The 21,068-nt window shown below is 35.8% G+C and overlaps 1 protein-coding gene across 14 annotated transcripts in view; it reads left to right on the forward strand.

The window, feature by feature from the left end:
• The window catches only part of HIPK1 (homeodomain interacting protein kinase 1), a 51,459-nt gene that overhangs the window by 12,925 nt on the left and 17,466 nt on the right, over positions 1-21,068 (forward strand). For all 14 annotated transcript variants that reach the window (XM_038561792.1, XM_038561794.1, XM_038561799.1 and 11 more), the window contains 6 exons: positions 7,768-7,891; positions 15,578-15,697; positions 16,504-16,590; positions 17,276-17,460; positions 17,768-17,930; positions 19,217-19,442. In XM_038561792.1, coding sequence (XP_038417720.1) covers positions 7,768-7,891; positions 15,578-15,697; positions 16,504-16,590; positions 17,276-17,460; positions 17,768-17,930; positions 19,217-19,442 — 905 coding nt within the window. The remainder of the gene's footprint in view (positions 1-7,767; positions 7,892-15,577; positions 15,698-16,503; positions 16,591-17,275; positions 17,461-17,767; positions 17,931-19,216; positions 19,443-21,068) is intronic.

The following is a 21,068-nucleotide window of genomic DNA, read 5'->3' on the forward strand; positions in this document are numbered from 1 at the left end:
TAAATGAGCTTTTATTTCTTAATACCACATTTATTTATTTGTCTAGTTACTAATTATAAGGAACCTAATATTTAATTTTAATGATCATTCATTAAATACAAATTGTACACTCACCCAATCAAGAAATGAAACAATAAAAAAAGATAATCCACAATATATGTTTATCAGGTGATATGTCCAACATATCAAATGCCCATATTAAATTTTCAGTAAATAGAAAGTCTGAGCTTAGAATTTTATATTGTGTGTGAAAATAAAAGAAGGATATTTTAATCTGAACAAAGGCTCAGAAGGTATGCCATCTACATATTTTTTTCTAATTGTGTAAAATCTTCCTAATATGAAGTTTACCATTTTAACCATTTTAAATGTACTATTCAGTGTGTTAAGTATGTTCACAGTGTTCTGTAACCATCACCACTATTCCTAAAATTTTTTAATCACTCAAAACAGAAACTCTGTAACCATTAAGCAAAAACTCCACCTTTCCCTCTACCCCTGGTAACCTCTATTTGACTTATTGTCTCTGTGAATTTGCCTATTCTAGATACGGCATGTAAGTTGAATCATACAATATTTATCTCTTTGTGTCTGGTTTATTTCACTTAGCATAATGTTTTCTTTCTTTTTTTTTTTTTAAAGATTTTATTTATTTATTCATGAGAGACAGAGAGAGAGAGAGGCAGAGACACAGGCAGAGGGAGAAGCAGGCTCCCTACAGGGAGCCCGACATGGGACTTGATCCCAGGTCTCCAGGATCACGCCCTGGACTGAAGGCAGGCGCTAAACCACTGAGCCACCTGGGTTGCCCAGCATAATGTTTTCAAGATTAATTCATACTATAGCATGTATCAGACTTCCATTCCTTTTCATGACTAAATAATATTCCAGTGCATGTATATACTACATTTTGTTTATTCAGTCCCTTGGGTTTCCACATTTTTGGCTACTATGAATAATACTGCAATGCACATTAGCATTCAAGAGTATAAGTCCCTGTTTCTTTGGGGTATACAGCTGAAAGTAGGATTGCGGGATCATATGGCAATTCTTTTTTTTTTTTTTTTTTAATTCTAACTTTTTGAGGAACCACCAAACTGTTTTCTACAGCTGCACTATTTTACATTCCCACTATCATTGAATGAGGATTCCAGTTCCTACACCTCCTCATCAAAACCTGTTTTTTGTTTTTTTTTTGTGGTGGGGGGGATAATAGCCATCCTTAAGTGTGTGAAATGGTATTTGTGGGGTTTTGATTTGCATTTCCCTAGTGATTAGTGATGTTGAGCATCTTTTCATTTGCTTATTAGACATCTGTATATCTTCTTTAGAGAAATGCCTGTTCAAGTCATTTGTCCATTTTTGTCTTGGGTTTTTCTGTTGAGTTGTAAGAGTTCTTTGTATATTCTAGATATTAATCTCCCTCTGCAGGTAGATGGTTTGCAAATACATTCTCATTCCATGGGGTTGCCTTTTCACTTTGGTGAAATGATACTTGCGCAAAAGTTTTAAATTTTAATGAAGTCCAGTTTGTGTTTTTTCTTTTTGTTGCTTAGATTTTGGAATTATATTTAAGAAATCATTGTTAAACCAATGTCATAAAACTTTTTCACCTTTGCTTTCTTGTAAGAGTTCTATAGTTTTTAGCTCTTACTTATAAGAATATAAGAAATACAGACATAATATTTTTAAGTTAATTTTGACCTATTTTTAAGTTAATTTTTGTATATGGTGTAAGGTAGAGGTCCATTTTCATTCTTTTGCATAGATATTCAGTTTTCCTAGCACCATTTGCTTAAAAGACTATACTTTCTCTATGGAGAGGTCTTGATATTCGTTGGAATTCATTGACCACAAATACAAGAGTTTATTTCTGGGCTCTCTGTTCTATTCCATTGATCTTTGTGTCTGTTTTTATGCCAGTTACCACACTGTCTTGATTACTTGTAGCTTTGTAGTAAGTTTCAAAATCAAGAAGTGGGAGATCTCCAGCTTTATTCTCTTTCAAGATTGTTTTGGCCATTTGGAGTCCCTTGGGATTCCATATGAATTTTATAATGGATTTTTCTATTTCCTCAAATAATCTCGTTGGTTTTTGAAGGATTGCCCTGAATTTGTAAATCAGTTTGGGTAGTAATGACATCTTCACAGTATTACGTCTTCCAATCCAGTCTTCTCTATTTTTATCTCTTCCTTTTATAGTTTTGTAAAACTGATTATTTCTTACTTGAGTGAGATGGAGTAAAGAAATTCCTACAGCCTTGGTTTCTGGTTTCATGCTGCTCTAGGCAGTTTAGCTAATTTTGAAAATCTCACCTCCATTTGGTTATTCACGACTTGGAGGATTTAGGTTCCAATTATTTTTTCTTTTAGTATTCTCCTTTGAGCAATCCTACCACCACCTACTCATGTATATATACAGAAACATTCTACAGGTACACTTAAGAGCTCAGATCTCCTTTGGAGCATTGGGGAGGTAGGAGGGAGGGCATCGCTGAGGTGGGTGGAGGCTGATCAGCTCTTACTTCTTGATCTCTTTTCTAGTCGGTGCCTGCAGGTATTTTTTAACTATTTGGTTTGTCTTTATGGTAACGGAAGCAATTTTAAGATAAAAAAAAAAAGCGATAGAAATAATTCTTTTGTGAAATAATTTTGATGGAATTTTCTCTTAAAGGGTAAAGGAGATTTGAGGAGTAAATAGTTCTGGCTGCTTAGCTTTCTCTTGTAAGTAATTCATTTGAATAATTTTCAGTGTTAGGTTGATGATCTTTGCCCCTTTCCCTATCCTTTTGATTTAATTTAAGCTGTCATAGGAGTAATTTGGTTATGTTTTATCTTTATAGCAAATATGATTTTCAGATTTTTAAGTCTACTGTCAAGTACTCTTCAACAAATCATTCTGCAAATCCATTGCATTTAGTTCTTGACTATAGGAGTAATTGTAAATGGAGCTCAGTTTACCCCCTTAAAAACAGGAGTTCTTTTTGTGTATTACTGAGTAATTACTATGCATACTGAAGTTCAATGTCCAGGGCTTGATTACATTTAGGATTTAATATGAGTATTCTGTTATGTCATAATAATACTTGATAATGAACCTCAGGCCAATGGAGTAGTAGCTCAGGCATTCCTTCTTTATCAGTAGTTTTATCCACAGTGGCCTTCTTCGTGTTGCTTTTAGAGTCTCACCCTGGTGTCCTTCAGAACACTTCTGGGAGGGGCACCTTGGTGGCTCAGTGGTTGAGGTCTGCCTTTGGCTTAGGCCATAATCTCTGGGTCCTGGGATTGAGTGCCATATCAGGCTCCCCTTCGGGAGCCTGCTTCCCCCAATGCTTGTGTGTCTCTGCCTTACTCTGTGTGTCTCTCTTGAATAAATAAATAAAAATATTTTTAAAAAAGGAAAAGGAAAAAGAAAACCTCTGTGAAATCCCTTTGGCCAGTGAAGCATCCTGACTTCAAAGTGAGATTTCCCCTTACCCTCCCTCCTTTTTAGTTTACATTGCTTCATCTTGCTGATGACCTGCCAAAATATTATCATTTGACATAAATTTTTACCAGCATACTGTCTCTGTTGGCCATAGGCATGGCTAAATACTCTAGGCAGTGGAAATAATATAGTTTATTTTCTGGCCGCTGTAAGTGTAAATATAGACTACTTCCAAAGAGATTGCTGTGTTTGGGGCTTCAGTTTAGGTACAAAGGTTTGCCATACTTACAAACTCAGTGCTTTTCCATTCTTTTTTTTTTTTAATTTTTTTAATTTATTATTTATGATAGTCACACAGAGAGAGAGAGAGAGAGGCAGAGACACAGGCAGAGGGAGAAGCAGGCTCCATGCACCGGGAGCCCGACGTGGGATTCGATCCCGGGTCTCCAGGATCGCGCTCTGGGCCAAAGGCAGGCGCCAAACCGCTGCGCCACCCAGGGATCCCAGTGCTTTTCCATTCTGAACAAACTAGCTGGCCTTTATTAAAGTTGAGATCTCTGTATTTGTTATGTATGGAAGGACAAGGTCTAGAGAAGGAAAGCATATTTTCAGTTTATCCTAGACAAATAACATACTACAGTTTCACCCAAGCCACAGATGCAGGAAGTTAGACTTTATGTAACATCTCTGATCTGGTAAGTTTGATGCCTCTGAGATGGGCAGGAAGAAACAAGAGTATTCATTAAAATGATCAGAGGGTAATTTGTGCTGTTAAGTGATTCTAACAGTAGTTTGCTCTGGGTTCTAGTGAAATAACACTTTGGAGCAGTTTTTTAGTTTCATGAAATTTGAAGTTGGAAAATCAAAAGGCAGGGATTATTTCTACCACCTGGTTGTAGTATTTAGAGCCCGTGTAGTATCTGTTCCTTAAAGATGGGATGTATTTTCAAAGAGAAGACCCACTGTGTCCAAAGTACAATTAATGCCATTTTCCTACAAAAGTGACTGCCAGTTTGGGTTTTTTCCCTCTCTTCCCTGTGCTGCTGCTTCTTCTTCTTCTTTTTTTTTTTTTTTAAGATTTTTATTTATTTATTCATGAGACACAGAGAGAGAGAGAGAGAGAGAGAGAGAGGCAGAGACACAGGCAGAGGGAGAAGCAGGCTCCATGCAGGGAGCCTGACTTGGGACTTGATCCCGGGTCTCCAGGATCAGGCCCTGGACTGAAAGCGGCACTAAACCGCTGAGCCGCCCGGGCTGCCCCCTGTGCTATTTTAGGTCATCTTTTTTGCTGTACAGGTGTTAATGTCAGAGCTGGTAAGGGACCTAGAAAAGTAATTACCTCACTCAGCCTCCCTATACAGATGGAGTAGAAGCAGAATTTTAGTGTTGAGAGTTTATATTTGAAGGATTGAGAAACAATGGAGGCCAAGGGAAAGATGATATACTAATGAAGATAGTACCAAGAATTATCTGAATTCAGAGTTTAAAACATTCCGTGTTTAGAGGTGAACCTGCTTTAAATGATTCTGATCTGTTCAGTACAAGAAAATAACTTCTGTTTTTTTGCTTCCTAGAGTTTAGTTCAGTCATCATTTCTAGTTTCTAATGATAGTGAAAAGCCCTCAATAGACTGAACAACCTTATTTTATTTTTACTTTCATTGTTTTTTTCCTTTGATGCTCACTTTTTTGTATGGTAGATGTAGTAGAGTTACTGTTGTGAGTTTTTGCTGAAAATCCTTAGCGGCTTTTGTTACTCCAGAAGAAGAAATGAGACTAAATGGAAAAACTGATTCCAGCCAGTCTTTAGAGTTTTGTTTTGTTTTGTTTTGTTTTGTTTGTCTAATGGGGCTTGGGGACTGAAATTAGTGTTTTTCTTAAGTTCTCTGAAACTTTAGGCTCTGGAAGCCTAACAATGATCACATATTATTGCTACCTTTTTAAAGAAGTAAGTTATTGGGTGGCCTGCCCCTCCCTATGACCTACCTTTGGATTTTAAAATGTCTTCCTGGTATAGTGGGAATGGCAAAATCAATCTGCTGCTCTTCAATTGATGCTTAGGAATGTTCTAAGCCCAGTTTTTATTTTGGCACAAAGCCATTTGTGCTCTCCCTGCCAGCTCTTTTTGGCACTGTCATGAACTTGAAAATTAATGATTCTGCTTGCTGAAAGTAAAAATTTTGTTCCTTTTCAATTTTAGAAAAGCTTTTATGTTTCTGTATACTATTACACTCTAGTTTATTAATGCTATAAAACTTGTGCCATCTTAAAAACATGCTACAGTGGTTGGGATTTAATTAAACTCTGGAATTCCATCAGGAATATGTGGCTCTAGCTACCTGCAACAGGAATATCCCTTTTGAAGGTTGTTTCTTTGGCTAACAAAGCCACGGTTAACGTCAAATAATACAAAACTGGTGATATTCATCCTTCTGCCCATAGCTGTCAAATAGTGGAAGTCTCAGCAGGCCTGGATCATCCTTCTGCTGTTTCTGTACAAGGATCACCTAGGAAAGCCTCTAGAGCCTATGAAATCCTCTAATTTACCTTATTTTCTAAGGGGGTACTTAATTAGAAAATTACCTGGGGAGAATATTTTTATTTAGGGAAATATCTTTATATTCTTCCTGCTCAATCCTTCCTGCCCTTAGAGCAACAATGTATACATAATACTTCAAAGGAAAGTTGGAGAAACGTAGGCACTCCATGAGGGGACACAGCCCCTTTGAGGGCCCCTCGTGGAGAGAGATCTGCTGAGGGGTCTGGATCTGGTGTGCCCTTACAGATTCCAATTCTGTGACTTTTAAGAAAGAAGGGAAATTGGAGATTATGATAAAATGTTTAAGAGCTCAGCCCTAAGATTCAGGTTGCCTGTGCTCCATAATTTAGTACTTGTGTGACCTTGAGTGAGTTACTTCTCAGTGCCTGGTTTCTTCATCTGTAAAATGGAAAGGATACTTTATTATGTAGCATCTAAGATACCATTGATTAGAAGATGAAACATTTTGTACCAATAAGAAAGTAAAAGCACTGCCATTAAGCTAAGATACATCCTCATTTGCAAGAATCTTCTTGATTTCAGAGATGTTAAAATGTGAAAAAAAAAAAAAAGCATACATTTTAGGATTGATGACATGGGGTGTCTGGGTGGCTCAGTTGGTTAAGTGTCCGACTCTTGATCTCAGCTCAGGTCTTGATCTCAGGGTTGTGAGTTCAAGCCCCTGCAAGGAGTCTAGTTAAAAAAAAAAAAAAAAAAAGAATTGATGACTTAACAGTAGTAATGTTTATTTTCATAGGATTATTGTAAGGAGTAAGTGACCACATTTGTAACTTAGAACAGTACATGGCACAGAGTAAGCACTATATAAGCATCATCTTTTATTATTATTGACATTAGTAATACCTGTTAATATCCCCCCCTTTTAAGCCCATTTACCTCATAATTTTAGTCATAGTTTGAAAAATGCCATGTATACCACCATGCCAAATAGATTTATATAGGTGGATATATACTTAACTTTTACTTTTTTGAAAACATTACAATATACTCAACTCTGGGGCCAGACTGCCAGTGTTCATATTCTAGCCCTTCCACTTAACTGTGGTTTGGGGTAAATTACTTTGTTTGCCTCAGTTTCCCCTATAAGTAGAGATAATAATTTTACCTTGGATGTGGTCATATATATAAAGCTCTTAGTTTATGATATTATCTTAGTCTTCTCTTTAAGCTTCCCTAGGGTTAGATTTCTCGCTTAGAGCATTAATAGAAATGATTATTTCTGTAGTGTTGTCAACCACTAAGTCTCTATAGAAGGCATTTCTGTTACCAAGGGGTATTTATTGATCAGGTCATTTAATTGATTTTTCTATAATTAAAAAGGTGCTACGAGTAAAAAGAATAAATCTGCGATCGTTATCTCTGATTTCAAAATTAAAAAACTTTTTCTGAGTTTTGTATAAGCTCATTTATTGGCAAAATCTGTCTTGAACCAATGTAAGGCTATTTAAAGTATTCAGCCAACTTAGTATGACTGTTCATTTGTTTTGTTGTAGAAATATTACTGTGTTTGATTATGGGTGCTTCCCTAAACTCCATTGGGATTATTATGCAATATGTAGTTTTATGCTTGGGTACTACCTTTCTTAAATTAAAAAGAAATCTCAATTCCAAAACACATCTGGCTCCAGAAGTTTCAAATGATGGATTTTATATCACACATAGTTTTCAGGTTCTTTAAATAAGTATGTACCTTAGGCTGGTACTAAAACAGGACTTAGTCAAAGTAGTTAATTTCCCCAAGTAATGTTTGTTTTTTAATTTGCTATTTTTGTTTTTGCTAGAGCCCCTGAAATTATTCTTGGATTACCATTTTGTGAAGCCATTGATATGTGGTCATTGGGCTGTGTGATAGCTGAGCTGTTCCTGGGATGGCCTCTTTATCCTGGTGCTTCAGAATATGATCAGGTAAGAGTATATATTTGGATGGAAAGAGAAAGCAAGTATATACTAGTGAAATAGATTCTAGAGGAAGAAATGTGCTAGTGAAGTATTTAGATATCAGGGAAAGAGCAGTCCAGTTACAAAAGATTTTTTTAAAGAGTAGGATTTTTCTACCTGCTTCTTAGGCTGGTGGTATATTTGCAGTACAGCAATTTTAAAAGGTTTTTTATTTCGTATTACCTTAGATTAGTACTTTTCCAGATCTGTCATGACTTATTAGAGACTGGTTTTGGTTAACAAACGTGTCTTGTGAGTTTTTAAGATAATGAAAGTAAAGAAGGATGAGGAGTTGGAATTTAAAGAGTGAACTTTGTCTCGTTCAGAACTGTTACTTCCTTTTATACATGACAGATGCTGAAATAAGTACTTTCTACATACTGAAACACATTGGGCCCCAGAAGCTGTGATGTACACTGGGTTTCTATAAAATAGGATTTAGGAGGGAAATTGTATGAGTTGAAAAGTATTGTAATAGATAGTCTGTGTCTCAAAAAGAGAAACTTTGCAGGATATGCTATGATTTCCCAGGGAGCTAAGTGCTGAGGGAAAAGGTTTTGCCATGGAAATTGTGAATTCTTATTTCTTGTTCTTTTTTTTAAAAAGTGGTTCTAACCACAATGCTGTAAGCAATTTGAGGGCATAGATTGTTTGATTCCACCAATGTATCCTCAACTCCTCACATTGTGTTTGGTGCATAGTAGGTGCGTGAGGGTTTTGTTTTTGTTTGTTTGTTTGTTTGTTTGTTTTTAAAGAAAGAAATGGTTATCTGGAATTATTAAAAGGAAAAAAGAATAAAATAGTATTTTCCCCTGTTCAACTTAGGATTTTGATTCCTTGATTCATTTTAGATTCACCTTCCAAAAATTTGACTCTTTGGGCATGTCTTTGAAACAAAAATCAGTAGCTCATGTGATAAGTAATTGAGCTTTATAATTGACCCTTTTTCTTCCACCTTGTGAGAAAGAAAGCCAGGTTTCTTATTTTACAAAAAAAAGTGTGAAGGAGAGTAAATGATGCAAAACCAGTTGGTTGAAATAAGCCATTGATTCTCCTTTTTGGGTCTTAGACTATTTTGAGAATCTGATGAAATACGGGTATGGATTGTCTCAGAAAAATTTGTGTACAGTATTTTGAGTACAAATTTAGGGGATTCGTGGATCCCTAATTAGAAACCTTGCCCCTCAAGTGCCATTCTTAGGGCCAACCTTCAATGTTAGTAGACAGATTGGTACTGTAAATTTTCCAGGAAGTGGAACCAAATGAAATTAGATATAGAAGCTAAGGTACAACTGGGGCTTTTTAAAAGAAATGATCTGATAGTTTTGAGAAAATTCTTTCCTGGTACATAGATGTGAAACTGTGGGTGGTAGGAGGAAGTCGTTTTTCCCATGCTGAATAAATAGGATACTGCTGTTGTAGAGCAGGACTGGGGATAGGTTATCTTGATGCTTCTCTCATTATACAAAAAGATTTTAGTGACAGGATCTCTGTTCTTACAGCCGAGTTTCTTTAAAATAACTTATATTGAGATATAATTCGTATACCGTTTAATTTAGCCATTTGAAGTGTACAGCTCAATGATTTTTTAGTATGTTTACAGGGGTGTAAACCATCACCATGATCAATTTTAGAACATTTTCATCCCTCCATAATGAAACCTGTACCTGATTAGCACTCAGTGCCCATTTTTTCCTAACCCCCACCCTCCCCCACCCCTGGCAACTACTAATGTACTTTCTGTCTCTATAGATTTGGCTTATTGTAGTTTATCATGTTTGTTACATACAATGTGTGGTTTTCAGTGTTGGGTTTTTTTTACTTAGCATGTTTCTCATCCATGCTATGGCATACATCAGAACATTAATACTTTTTATGGCTGAGTACACTGTGTATATGTGTACCACATCTTGTTTGTCCATTTGTGAGTTGATGGTTGCTGAGTTATCATCTTTTGGCCATTATGAATAATGGTGCAATGAACATTGGCATACAAGTGTTTAAGTCCCTGTTTTCAATTTTGGGGGGTATATAGCTAGAAGTAGAATTTCTGGGTCATATGGTAATTTTATGTTTAAACAAACTTTTCCACAGCAGTCACACCATTTTATATTCCTACCAGCAATACACAAGAGTTCCAATTTCTCTACATCCTTACCAACACTGGTTGTTTTCTTTAAAAAAAAAAAAAAAAGTAGCCATCCTTAAGAATATGAAGTGATAATCTCATTGTGATTTTGATTTGCATTCCTCCAGCAGTTAGTGATGTTGAGCATTGTTTTATGTGCTTATTGGGTATCTTTATATCTTCTTCAGAGAAGTCTACTCGAAAGGTGCGTGGGTGGCTCAGTCAGCTGAGCGTCTGACTCTTGATTTTTGTCTCAGGCTATGATCTTGAGGTTGTGAGATCAAGCGCGAGTCAAGCTCTGTGCTCAGTGGGGAGTCAGCCTGAGATTCTCACTTTCTCTCTTCCCTTCTCTAAAAATCAATCAATCAATCTTTAGAAAAGTCTGTTCAAGTCCATTGCCCATTTTTGTTTTATTTTTTTAAAGATTTTTATTTATTTATTCATGAGATACACACACACAGAGAGAGAGGCAGAGACATAGACAGAGGGAGAAGCAGACTTCCCAGAAGGAGCCCAGTGTGGGACTGGATCCCCAGACCTGTCATGCCCTGAGCTGAAGGCTCAAACCCTGAGCTACCTGTGTATCCCTTCAATGCCCATTTTTGAATTTAGGTTGTTTGTTGTTGTTAAGTTGTGGAAGTTTGTGTTCTGGGTATTAATCCCTTATCAGATATACATAATTTGCAAAAACTTTCTCCCATTCCTTGGGATTGCCTTTTCACTCCATTGATAGCTTAGTTTGCACAAAAGTTTTTAATTTTGATGAAGCCCAATTCGTTTTTCCTTTTGTTGATTGTACTTGTGGTATCATATCCAAGAAATTATTACCAAATCCAAAGTTGTGAAGCTTTTCTTGTATGCTTTCTTATAAGAGCTTTATAGTTTTATCTCTTGCATTTAGGTCTTTAAGCCATTTTAAGTTGATTCAATTTCATTATTTTGCATGTGGATATTTAGTTTTTCCAAAACCATTTGCCTGTAAGACTGTTCTTTTCCTACTGGATTGTGTTGGTATCCTTATCGAAATCAATTGACCATAAATACATGATTTATTTGTGGACTGTCAGTTCTGTTCCATTGATCTGTACATCTGTATTTATGCAAGTAGCACACTGTTTTGATTACTGTAGCTTTGTAGTCAGTTTTGAAACCAGGAAGTGTTAGTCCTCTAACTTTGTTCTTTTTCAAGATTGTGTTGGCTATTCAAGGGCCCTTGAGATTCCATGTGAATTTTAGTGTAGGTTTTAGGTTTTTTTTTTTTTTCCTGCAAAAAAGTTATTATTATTTTTTTAATAGTTGAATACATTGGATCTCTGGGAAGTATCATCATCTTAATATTTATCTTCTGATCCCATAAATGTGACCAGAATTTTTAGGTTTTTTTTAGTAACATTTTATAATTTTCAAAGTATAAGTTTTACATTACTTTTATTAAATTTATTTATAAGTATTTTTTGATGCTATGTGAATAGAATTATTTTCTTAATTTTATTTTCAGAATGTTCATTGCTAGTTTATAGAAATACAATGAGTTTTGTAATTGATACTGTATTCTGCAGTCTTGTTGAATTTTTTCTAGTAGTTTTCTTTCTTTCAAGGTTCTTTTTTAATTTTAATTAATATCTATGCCCAAATGGGACTCAAACTCATGACCTGAAGATCAAGAGTTGCATGCTCTACTGACTAAGCCATCCAATGCCCCTCAAGTAATTTTCTGATAGAACTCTAGGTCTAATTGTTTTGATGGATTCCTTACAATTTTCTATCTACAAGATCAGGCCATCTACAAATAAAAATAGTTTTACATCTTCCATTCCAGTCTGGATTCCTTTTTTTTTTTCCCCCCTTGCCTAATTGCTTTGCACTGAAGCACTAGTAACAGTGTTGAATAGAAGTATAAGAACAGAAATTCTTGTTCCAGATTTTAGGGGGAAAGTATTCAGTTTTTCACTATTAAGTAGGATATCAGCTATAGATTTTTCATAAATATTATAGCTGAGATTTTATAGCAGATATTTATGATTTTTGAAATATTAGTTAATAGCTTCAGATTTGTTGGAAACATTTTAATCGTTTAATATAACAGACAGTAATACTTTGTATAAATGTAGGACTTTTGTTTTTGCTCTATTGTAAGCTATGTGAGAAGCAGTATCTGGATGATAGCTTTCCATTCTACTTTCACAATGAAACTCATTCTATAATATTAAAATTTTTAAATGTTTTAATTTTTTAAGTGCATCATTACAGAAAAATTAGAAAAGATGCAGTAAGCCAAGAGATAAAACTTCCGACTTCTAGTAGTTCCATCCTTCAGAAGTAACCCTGTTTATGATTTGGCATATTTTGTATTTATTTATGTATATAATTTGTTAATTTTCATCGTGTATTTATTGAGTACCTACTTGACACTGGGGATATAGTGCTGCTTAAAGCATTGTATTGCCCTCATGGAGGCTATAATTTGGTGATGGGAAACAGATATTAAATAACTATGTAATAGTTTTATATATAACATATAAGAATTATATAATATGATTGAGATCTCCAGTTTTTTTACAAAGTGATTTTTACAGAACACAGATTAGATCATTCTACTTCCCTGCTCTTCAGTGGTTTTTTTATTCTTTTTTTTTTTTAATTTTTATTTATTTATGATAGTCACACACAGAGAGAGAGAGAGAGAGAGGCAGAGACACAGGCAGAGGGAGAAGCAGGCTCCATGCCCCGGGAGCCTGACGTGGGATTCGATCTCGGGTCTCCAGGATCGCGCCCTGGGCTGAAGGCAGGCACTAAACCTCTGCGCCACCCAGGGATCCCTATTCTTTTAGAATAAAGGGCTAAATCCTTAATATGGCCTCTGAGCCCCTAACTGGGTTGTCCGTCCCCTGTCTGTCTCCCACTAGATTGATATTCTACCTTTTCTTCTTGCTTTTCATCCTCTAGCACGATTGGCATCATTTCAGCATTGGTTAAGAATATGCTTCCCTCCAGCACAGGCTCTTATATATGCTGTGCTTATAGTCTTATAGCACCACCCATTCATTTCATCTAGTCAGTGCCTACTGATTCATTAGTGCAAGTGTTACTTTCTCAGGGAGCTTTTCCTTACTAGTCCCTAGTCTAGCTTGGGTTTCTTTGTTGTTATTTTTATAGAAGCCTTTTTTTTTTTTTTTTTTTTTTCCAGAATGCCAATTCAGTTTGAATTTTCAGTATCTGTCTCCCTCACTTGACTGCAAAGTCTATGAGAGCAGGAACCATATCTATTTTTAAAATCACCAGTGCCTGGCTCAATATGTACTTACTAAAAGAATGAATGAATATATGTGCTATATATAGTTCTGTTGTGCATAATAAACTTAGGGATATAGGGATAATAAACATATATAAGCATATATACTGTATTTGATGATATCTAAGACACCATTGATTCAAAGATATACCGTTTTTCTGTATCTGTAAGAAAGAATGCTACTAATTAAATCAGGATAGTTATCAGTTGTAAGACTTACCTTGATTTCAAAGATGTTAGTATGAAAAAATGTGCCTCTTAGAATCAGTGAAATGTGATATTTTTAAAAAGTGAGGTTATTTAATTTGTAATCTACTTTTCTACTTAATATACTGTGAAATATCTTTATGTGTCAATAACTGTACTTCTACTCTGTCATTTTATTTATTTTACTTATTTTGAGAGTGTGAATGTGCACATGTGAATGAGCAGGGTCAGGAGGGGCAGAGGGAGAGGGAGAGAGAATCGTGAGCAGGCTCCATGCCTAGCACATCTAGTCCCAACCTGGGACTTGATCTTAAGACCCTGGGGTCATGATCTGAGCCAAAATCAAGAGTCAGATGCTTAACTGTGTCTGAGCCATCCCAAGTGCCCCTCTACTCTATCATTTTAAATGTCTGGGTAATATTTTATTACACAGATTTTATCCTCGATTTAAAAAAAAATTCACCATTTTTGTACACAAAAGATATTCACATTTAAAATGTTCTTATCTACATTAAAATATATTTTCTATTTTGTTAATGATTTATTGGCTTCCATTATGTAGGTCTCACAGATCAAGAATAATATCCTGCTCTTATCTGAAATTGGCTCATGATAGCAGGCTAGATTTGGCCTATAGGCCATAGGTTGTTGACCTTTGCTTTACACTGATAAAAAATTGGGGAGGATCCCAAAGAGCTCTGTTTGTATAGGTTATATATATTAGTATATACTGCATTAGGAATTAAAACTGGGCATACCTGGGCGGCTGTCATTAGGCATGAACTCTTGATTTTGGCTCAGGTCATCATCTCAGGGTCCTAAAATCGAGCCCCGCCTCAGGCACCATGCTTAGTCTGCTTAAGATTCTCTCTCTCTGTGTCCCTATCCCTCTGCCCCTACCCCAGCTTGCTTTCTCTCTCTCTCTCTCTCTCTCAAATAAATAAATAAAATCTTTTAAAAAATAATAAAATAAAAATAAAAAGTATAACTTAAAAAGACACTAAAACTAAAGTTTTTAGGAGGAGAGGTGGAAAGTAAGATTTATTTCCCTGCTTTCTAATTTCATCTTAAGTACAGCCATTCAAATATGGAGGAGGTGGTAAAAAAGATTACTTCTTGTATCACTCTCAGTAGTGGAGAGAAAAGCAAATTACTTCTTCTGTTGCTTTCTTGGGTCATTAGAATTGTGGAAGCAAACAAATGTGAGTAATAAAACTGGGAAATTTTTAAAACACAAGTATATATAAGAACATGTTTTGTTAGCCATTAGAGCAATGACATCATCACACATCCTCTCTGGAAATCTCTACTGTACACCCTAAGAAGGGGATGAAAAAGGCAGAGAAGTATTATTTTTAAAAATAGTTTTTACTTCGTGGACTCCCTGAAAGGATCTTAGGGATCACCAAGGGTCCCCACACCAGACTGAGAACTGCTAGCCTAGTTCATAGTAGGTATTCAGTAAATGTTGATTGAATGAACACAGTGCCTGCTCTCTAGTAATGTAGGGATAGAGAAGCTAAATTAAGTGTTTAATTTTATGATGTGAGAGAGAAACTCTATGGCAATTTAGAGTAGGGACAATTGACAGGAGCTAGAATAGTTAAGGGAGAAAGTAGCTTATAAAAAAAAATGTTTTCTTGATCTTTTAAATTTGGTGATGTATCAACAAATGAAACAAAATCCCTTGGTGATCCATGAGGTAGTTTGTTGGAAATTATTCTGTTCTGTCCTAAAAATCTCCTGACATTTTCTGAACTATGTATCAGAGGTCTACAAAAAAGCAAAAATGGTTATACACAAAATTTTCAAAACTGAATTTTCCTTGTAAATAACAATTTTAGTAACATAGAAACAACTGAATAAATATTTGGGAATTACCTGTGAGTGGGTTAGCATAAATATGTATTTACAGATAAATTTCACTTATATTGATTTGGCTAGAGCTAATAATGTCTTAGTGTAAAAGTTTTTAATATTTTCCTTTTCACTCCAAATCAGTGTTTTAATGGTTTTGATGTTTCAGATTCGTTACATTTCACAAACACAAGGCCTGCCTGCTGAATATCTTCTCAGTGCTGGGACAAAAACAACCAGGTTTTTCAACAGAGATCCTAATTTGGGGTATCCACTGTGGAGGCTGAAGGTCTGTCTCCCTTTCTATACTATCCATTCCTGTACTCCTCACTCCCAACGTTTTAGTTACTAAATTCTTGAGATGGAGGGAAAAGAGGTGGTGGTGATGGGAATTATGTTTGCAGAAAGAAGTACTTGGAAAAATTATTTTGTTGTACCTCTTTGACCTGATCCTTAGTTAAAAAAATAAACTAAACACCTGTTTGGTTGTCTGAGATTATTTTGTGTATTTGAACCAGCAGCTGAGAGGGGAGTATGGAGAATAGTGCTCACCATTAAGTCACAGGAAGAACTAGAGTAATTTAGCAATGACTGTTTTTTAGAGAATTCTCAATAAATAGGAGAAAACAACATAATTTCCTAATTCCCCATGCTAAGGCCTTACGTATTTTCATGAAACAAATACCAGTGCCTGCTTTTTACTTCTGAGCCTTTAGCTTGAGAGATCTCTGAGTAATTTGAATAACCCTGTGAATCTCTTCGCCTGAGCCTGCCTGTTTAATAGCTAGCATTTGAAATGTCATTTAATTTGAAGTAACTGTAAGAGAAAAATGGTAATGTCCCCCTCTTATATGACATTTTCAGGAACCATCATGCTACATCATTTTTTCCACATTTAATTTAACACTGTTGAAAGGGAAGTCAGATATTCAGGTCCCATCTCCACCAGATTTTTTGGTTGTAAATTACTTTCATGTTTGCCATTTCTGGTTGGCAGGTGATGACAATTGTTTCTTTGTATTTTGGCTTTAATTTAGAACAAAATATGAAAATAACATACCGATGGAATTTTGTTTTTTAATTTGTATTTTATAGACACCAGAAGAACATGAATTGGAGACTGGAATCAAATCAAAAGAAGCTCGAAAGTACATTTTTAATTGTTTAGATGACATGGCTCAGGTGAGTAGAGAAAGTTTAAGGAAGCCAGACTTTTACATATCTCTTAATCAGAGACATACTTCCATTTATTAGTTATATTAAAAAATAGATTTAATCTGTTATCTTCTAGTCTGCTTTCATTTTTTAGAGAAAAAAGTTCATTAATATTCTGCCATGTATTAAAAGAACATTTGAATCCTAACCAAGGATACTTGTAGAATTATCTGTTTCTCCCTTACATTTGATTAACTGGTCTTGTTGCCTGTCACTATTTTGAAATATTGTTTATGAAGCTTTCTTTCCTGTCTCTTTTCTTTGCTAAATAAAGACATAAGAACTTAATTGAGTGCTTATTATGTTCCAAACTCTGTCTAAACACTTTTTACTTAACTATATCATTTAATCTTTTCAACAATAGAAATTTTAACATTTAAGTAATGATAATTGCTTCTGCTTAACTTGTTCATCCAAATTTTGAGTGAAAAGACTTCATTCAGCTTTATTCTGCCACAAATTCTACCAAACTGAAGATTTTAATTAGCATAAGAAGAGCTTCCACTTGTGAAAATGATTATACTATAATTAAAAAGAATTTCCTCAGGTTTTTCTCTTGAGATCTATGTCTGTCTATCTGTTATGCAGATGTTTAGTGTCAGCTTTAAAGGTTAAGTGATGAAGTATAATATTTCTAAATTTTCCTTGGAAGGTGAATATGTCCACAGATTTGGAGGGAACAGATATGTTGGCAGAGAAGGCAGATCGAAGAGAATACATTGATCTGTTAAAAAAAATGCTAACAATTGATGCAGATAAGAGAATTACTCCTCTGAAAACTCTTAACCATCAGTTTGTGACAATGACTCACCTTCTGGATTTTCCACATAGCAATCAGTGAGTATGTTCTGGGCATTTGCCATGGTGTGGTTCTCTGTTGAGTTACCATCTTATAGCTCAGTGGAATGATCACATGAGCAGCAACCTTGGTACTTTGCATATTTGGCTCACTGATGCTTTCCTTTCTCATTGAAAAATCATGAGACTTAAGGTGTATTTTTTCTCTTTATGGTTATAAAAACTCTTGATTCATTTTATCTGAATACTCTTGGGGGAAAATGTTGATCTGTATTCATCTTGAGTTATTTGTTATCTCTTTAAATCTCAGTATTCATTTTACTGAAACTTTAATCTCTTTTTTCAGTGTTAAGTCTTGCTTTCAGAATATGGAGATCTGCAAGCGGAGGGTTCACATGTATGATACAGTGAGTCAGATCAAGAGTCCCTTTACTACTCATGTTGCCCCAAATACAAGCACAAATCTAACCATGAGCTTCAGCAACCAGCTTAATACAGTGCACAATCAGGTATTCAGTAAATGATTTTGGAAACTAAAAACCTAAGTGGGGTAAAGAGTAGTAAGAGTACAGGTTGGGATAAAGAAACCAGTCTTTGCTTTGGTGATCTTGTTGCTTCTCACATTTTTTACATGACAAAAGTGATGGAAGAGCAAGTAGACTGATGATACCTACCAGTCATGTGCCACCGAAAATTAAATACAAAGACCTAATCCAGGCTTTCAGTCTTAGCATAGTCCCATAAACAGACCATAGCTATTGTACTACTTACCACTGTTAGTTGTACTGACTTTAGCCACTAACTTTCTCTGTTGGAAAGATTTTATATATCTCATTACATGTGCTGAAAGGAGTTTCCAGTAATTTTTTTCTTAAAGATTTTATCTATTTATTCATGAGAGACACAGAGGGGGCAGGTAGAGACACAGGCAGAGGGAGTAGCAAGCTCCCTGCAAGGAGCCCAATTCTCGAACCCGGACCCTAGGATCATGCCCCGAGCCAAAGGCAGACAACTGCTGAGCCACCCAGGCGTCCCTCTCATAATTTTTTTCTATCCTGTACATTAGATCCTCAGAACTTATTTATCTCGTAACTGCAAGTTTGTACCCTTTGACGATCTTCACCTATTTTCTCTCCCACCTGTTGTCCTGTTCCTAGCAACCACCAATCTGCTCACTGTTTCTAAAAGTTCAGTTTGGTCTTTCCAATAACTAACTTGAAGAGTAGTTTTGGGGCAGTCCAGGAGGCTCAGTGGTTTAGCGCCACCTTCAGCCCGGGGCCTGATCCTGGAGACCCAGGATCGAGTCCCGCATTAGGCTCCCTGCATGGAGCCTGCTTCTCCCTCTGCCTGTGTCTCTGCCCCCACCCCCAGTCTCTCATGAATAAATAAATAAAATCTTTTTTTTTAAAAAAAGTAGTTTTGCATTTGTTTGCCAAATGGAATATTTACATTTGTTATTGAAAATGTGAGCTTTCTAATTTCTTAGCTAGGACTACTTTTAAAATGAGATTTGGTGGTATCTCACATCCAGCAACTTTTTCGCACAGAAAGAAAGATGAGGCTGTCCTCAGTCAGTGTAGGACCATTTTTTAATTCTTTGTTTTCTTATTCAACCTTATAATATACCTTAAATTTGGAGATTGGGAAAACTTCTTAAGCAGAGAATTATTTCAGGGATAGTTAATACTGAATTTCAAAACTCTATTTTAAGATTTTCTGGATGGATTCTGCATGTGTAAAAATACTGTTCTTTCCATTTTATACCAGTGTACAACTATAATCTTTTTGTTTTTAGGCCAGTGTTCTAGCTTCCAGTTCTACTGCAGCAGCTGCTACACTTTCTCTGGCTAATTCAGATGTCTCACTGCTAAACTACCAGTCGGCTCTGTACCCATCATCTGCAGCACCAGTTCCTGGAGTTGCCCAGCAGGGCGTATCCTTGCAGCCTGGAACCACTCAAATTTGCACTCAGACAGATCCGTTCCAACAAACATTTATAGTATGTCCACCTGCTTTTCAGAGTAAGTGGGGAAACATCTGTATTAAATGGTATCATATCAGACCTACAAATCTTGCTTTAGGTAGTTCCTTAGTGTAGGTATCTAGCTGTTTAGTTTTGATCTCTGACAACTTTAAATTCTGTCTCTGAATATGAAGATAACTGAAATTAACACAGTGGGTTTACCTTTTTTACATTGGTTATTTATCTAATTATGATACTGACACATCATGGGAGTTCAGTGAACATTTTCATATTTGAACTGCCCTAGTGTCAATTTCTTGCCCACTGAGACCTTGTACCAGTGTCCTATACCTTGTTTAAGCATGTATTTATCAATATGCAGAAATACTAAGCTTGAAGAAATTTGTTGTAAACAAATTCTATATTGATTCTTATTTCCTATATCATTCCATTATTAGATAAAATTAGCATTCCAAATAAAAGGTAATTTTATTCTAAAATGTAAAAAAATTATACTTCAGGATATAGAAACCTCATGAATTATATCCAAAAATAAAGATTATTGTTTATTGAACTGAAAAATTCTATAAGCTGAGGTATTTGTGTGGGGCGTGCATTAAAATCTGCTTCAGCTTATGAATCATATTGTTCCTGCAAACTCCTATCCGCAAAGGAACAGAATAGCTGAAGGAGGAGGCTCTGACCCCATGTGTTGCAATAAGATTTAAATTTTCACTTTCCCATCCTTCCTCATTTTTTTTTTTTTTTAATTTTTATTTACTTATGATAGTAACAGAGGGAGAGAGAGAGGCAGAGACACAGGCAGAGGGAGAAGCAGGCTCCATGCACCGAGAGCCCGACATGGGATTCGATCCGGGGTCTCCAGGATCGCGCCCTGGGCCAAAGGCAGGCGCCAAATCGCGGCGCCACCCAGGGATCCCCTTCCTCATTTTTTTCATTGTTGTTCTATAATTGAGTCTATCCAGTTCCTTTATTCCAAAATATGGGAAATGTGTTTATTGATATGGTGAACCATTTAAAAGGTTAAATTATTTTAAGGATAAATCCTGACAACACACTTGACTTTCCCAACAGAAAGTCAGCATTAGTACTTTGTGGTAATAAATTAGGACTTAGGTGTGTCATAGCACTTTAAATAGAAGCAGGTAGCATTTTTATCTTTTTACTTTAGTTACTTATTGACTGTGACTCTCTTGTTTGGTTTCTGACAGAGTCGGAGCAAGCAGAAGGAAAAGAGGGGCTAGGGGAGACTGAGAGATTACCGGGAGGACAGGAGAGCAATAGCGATGTAAACCAGGGAGAAACCACAGGGAGAGCGGAGGAGCAGATTCAAAACCCGTAAATGCAAATTTAGCCTAACTTACCAAATTATTTTCTGCGTCTGCTACATAATAGTAAATTCTATACCTTTGGGTTGTTATATGTTGAGTGATTCTTCTACTGAATTCAGCAAACCAGCCACCCACCTCCCCCTCACCTTTTCCAAAGTGAGTCTCATGGGAACAGTTTTCATATGTGGGACTCAGAAGTCTTGCTGCTTCTTGGGATATTTACAAGAGGAGGCAGAACATTTTAGTTCCTTTAATAAAACAAAAGGTAGATTCGATGTAGAGGGGGGAAAGTGGTGTAACTCCTTTTGGTATAATTAGATAAGTGTAAGTTT

Source organism: Canis lupus, chromosome 17 (assembly GCF_011100685.1).
Source record: "Canis lupus familiaris isolate Mischka breed German Shepherd chromosome 17, alternate assembly UU_Cfam_GSD_1.0, whole genome shotgun sequence".
Lineage (NCBI taxonomy): Eukaryota > Metazoa > Chordata > Mammalia > Carnivora > Canidae > Canis > Canis lupus.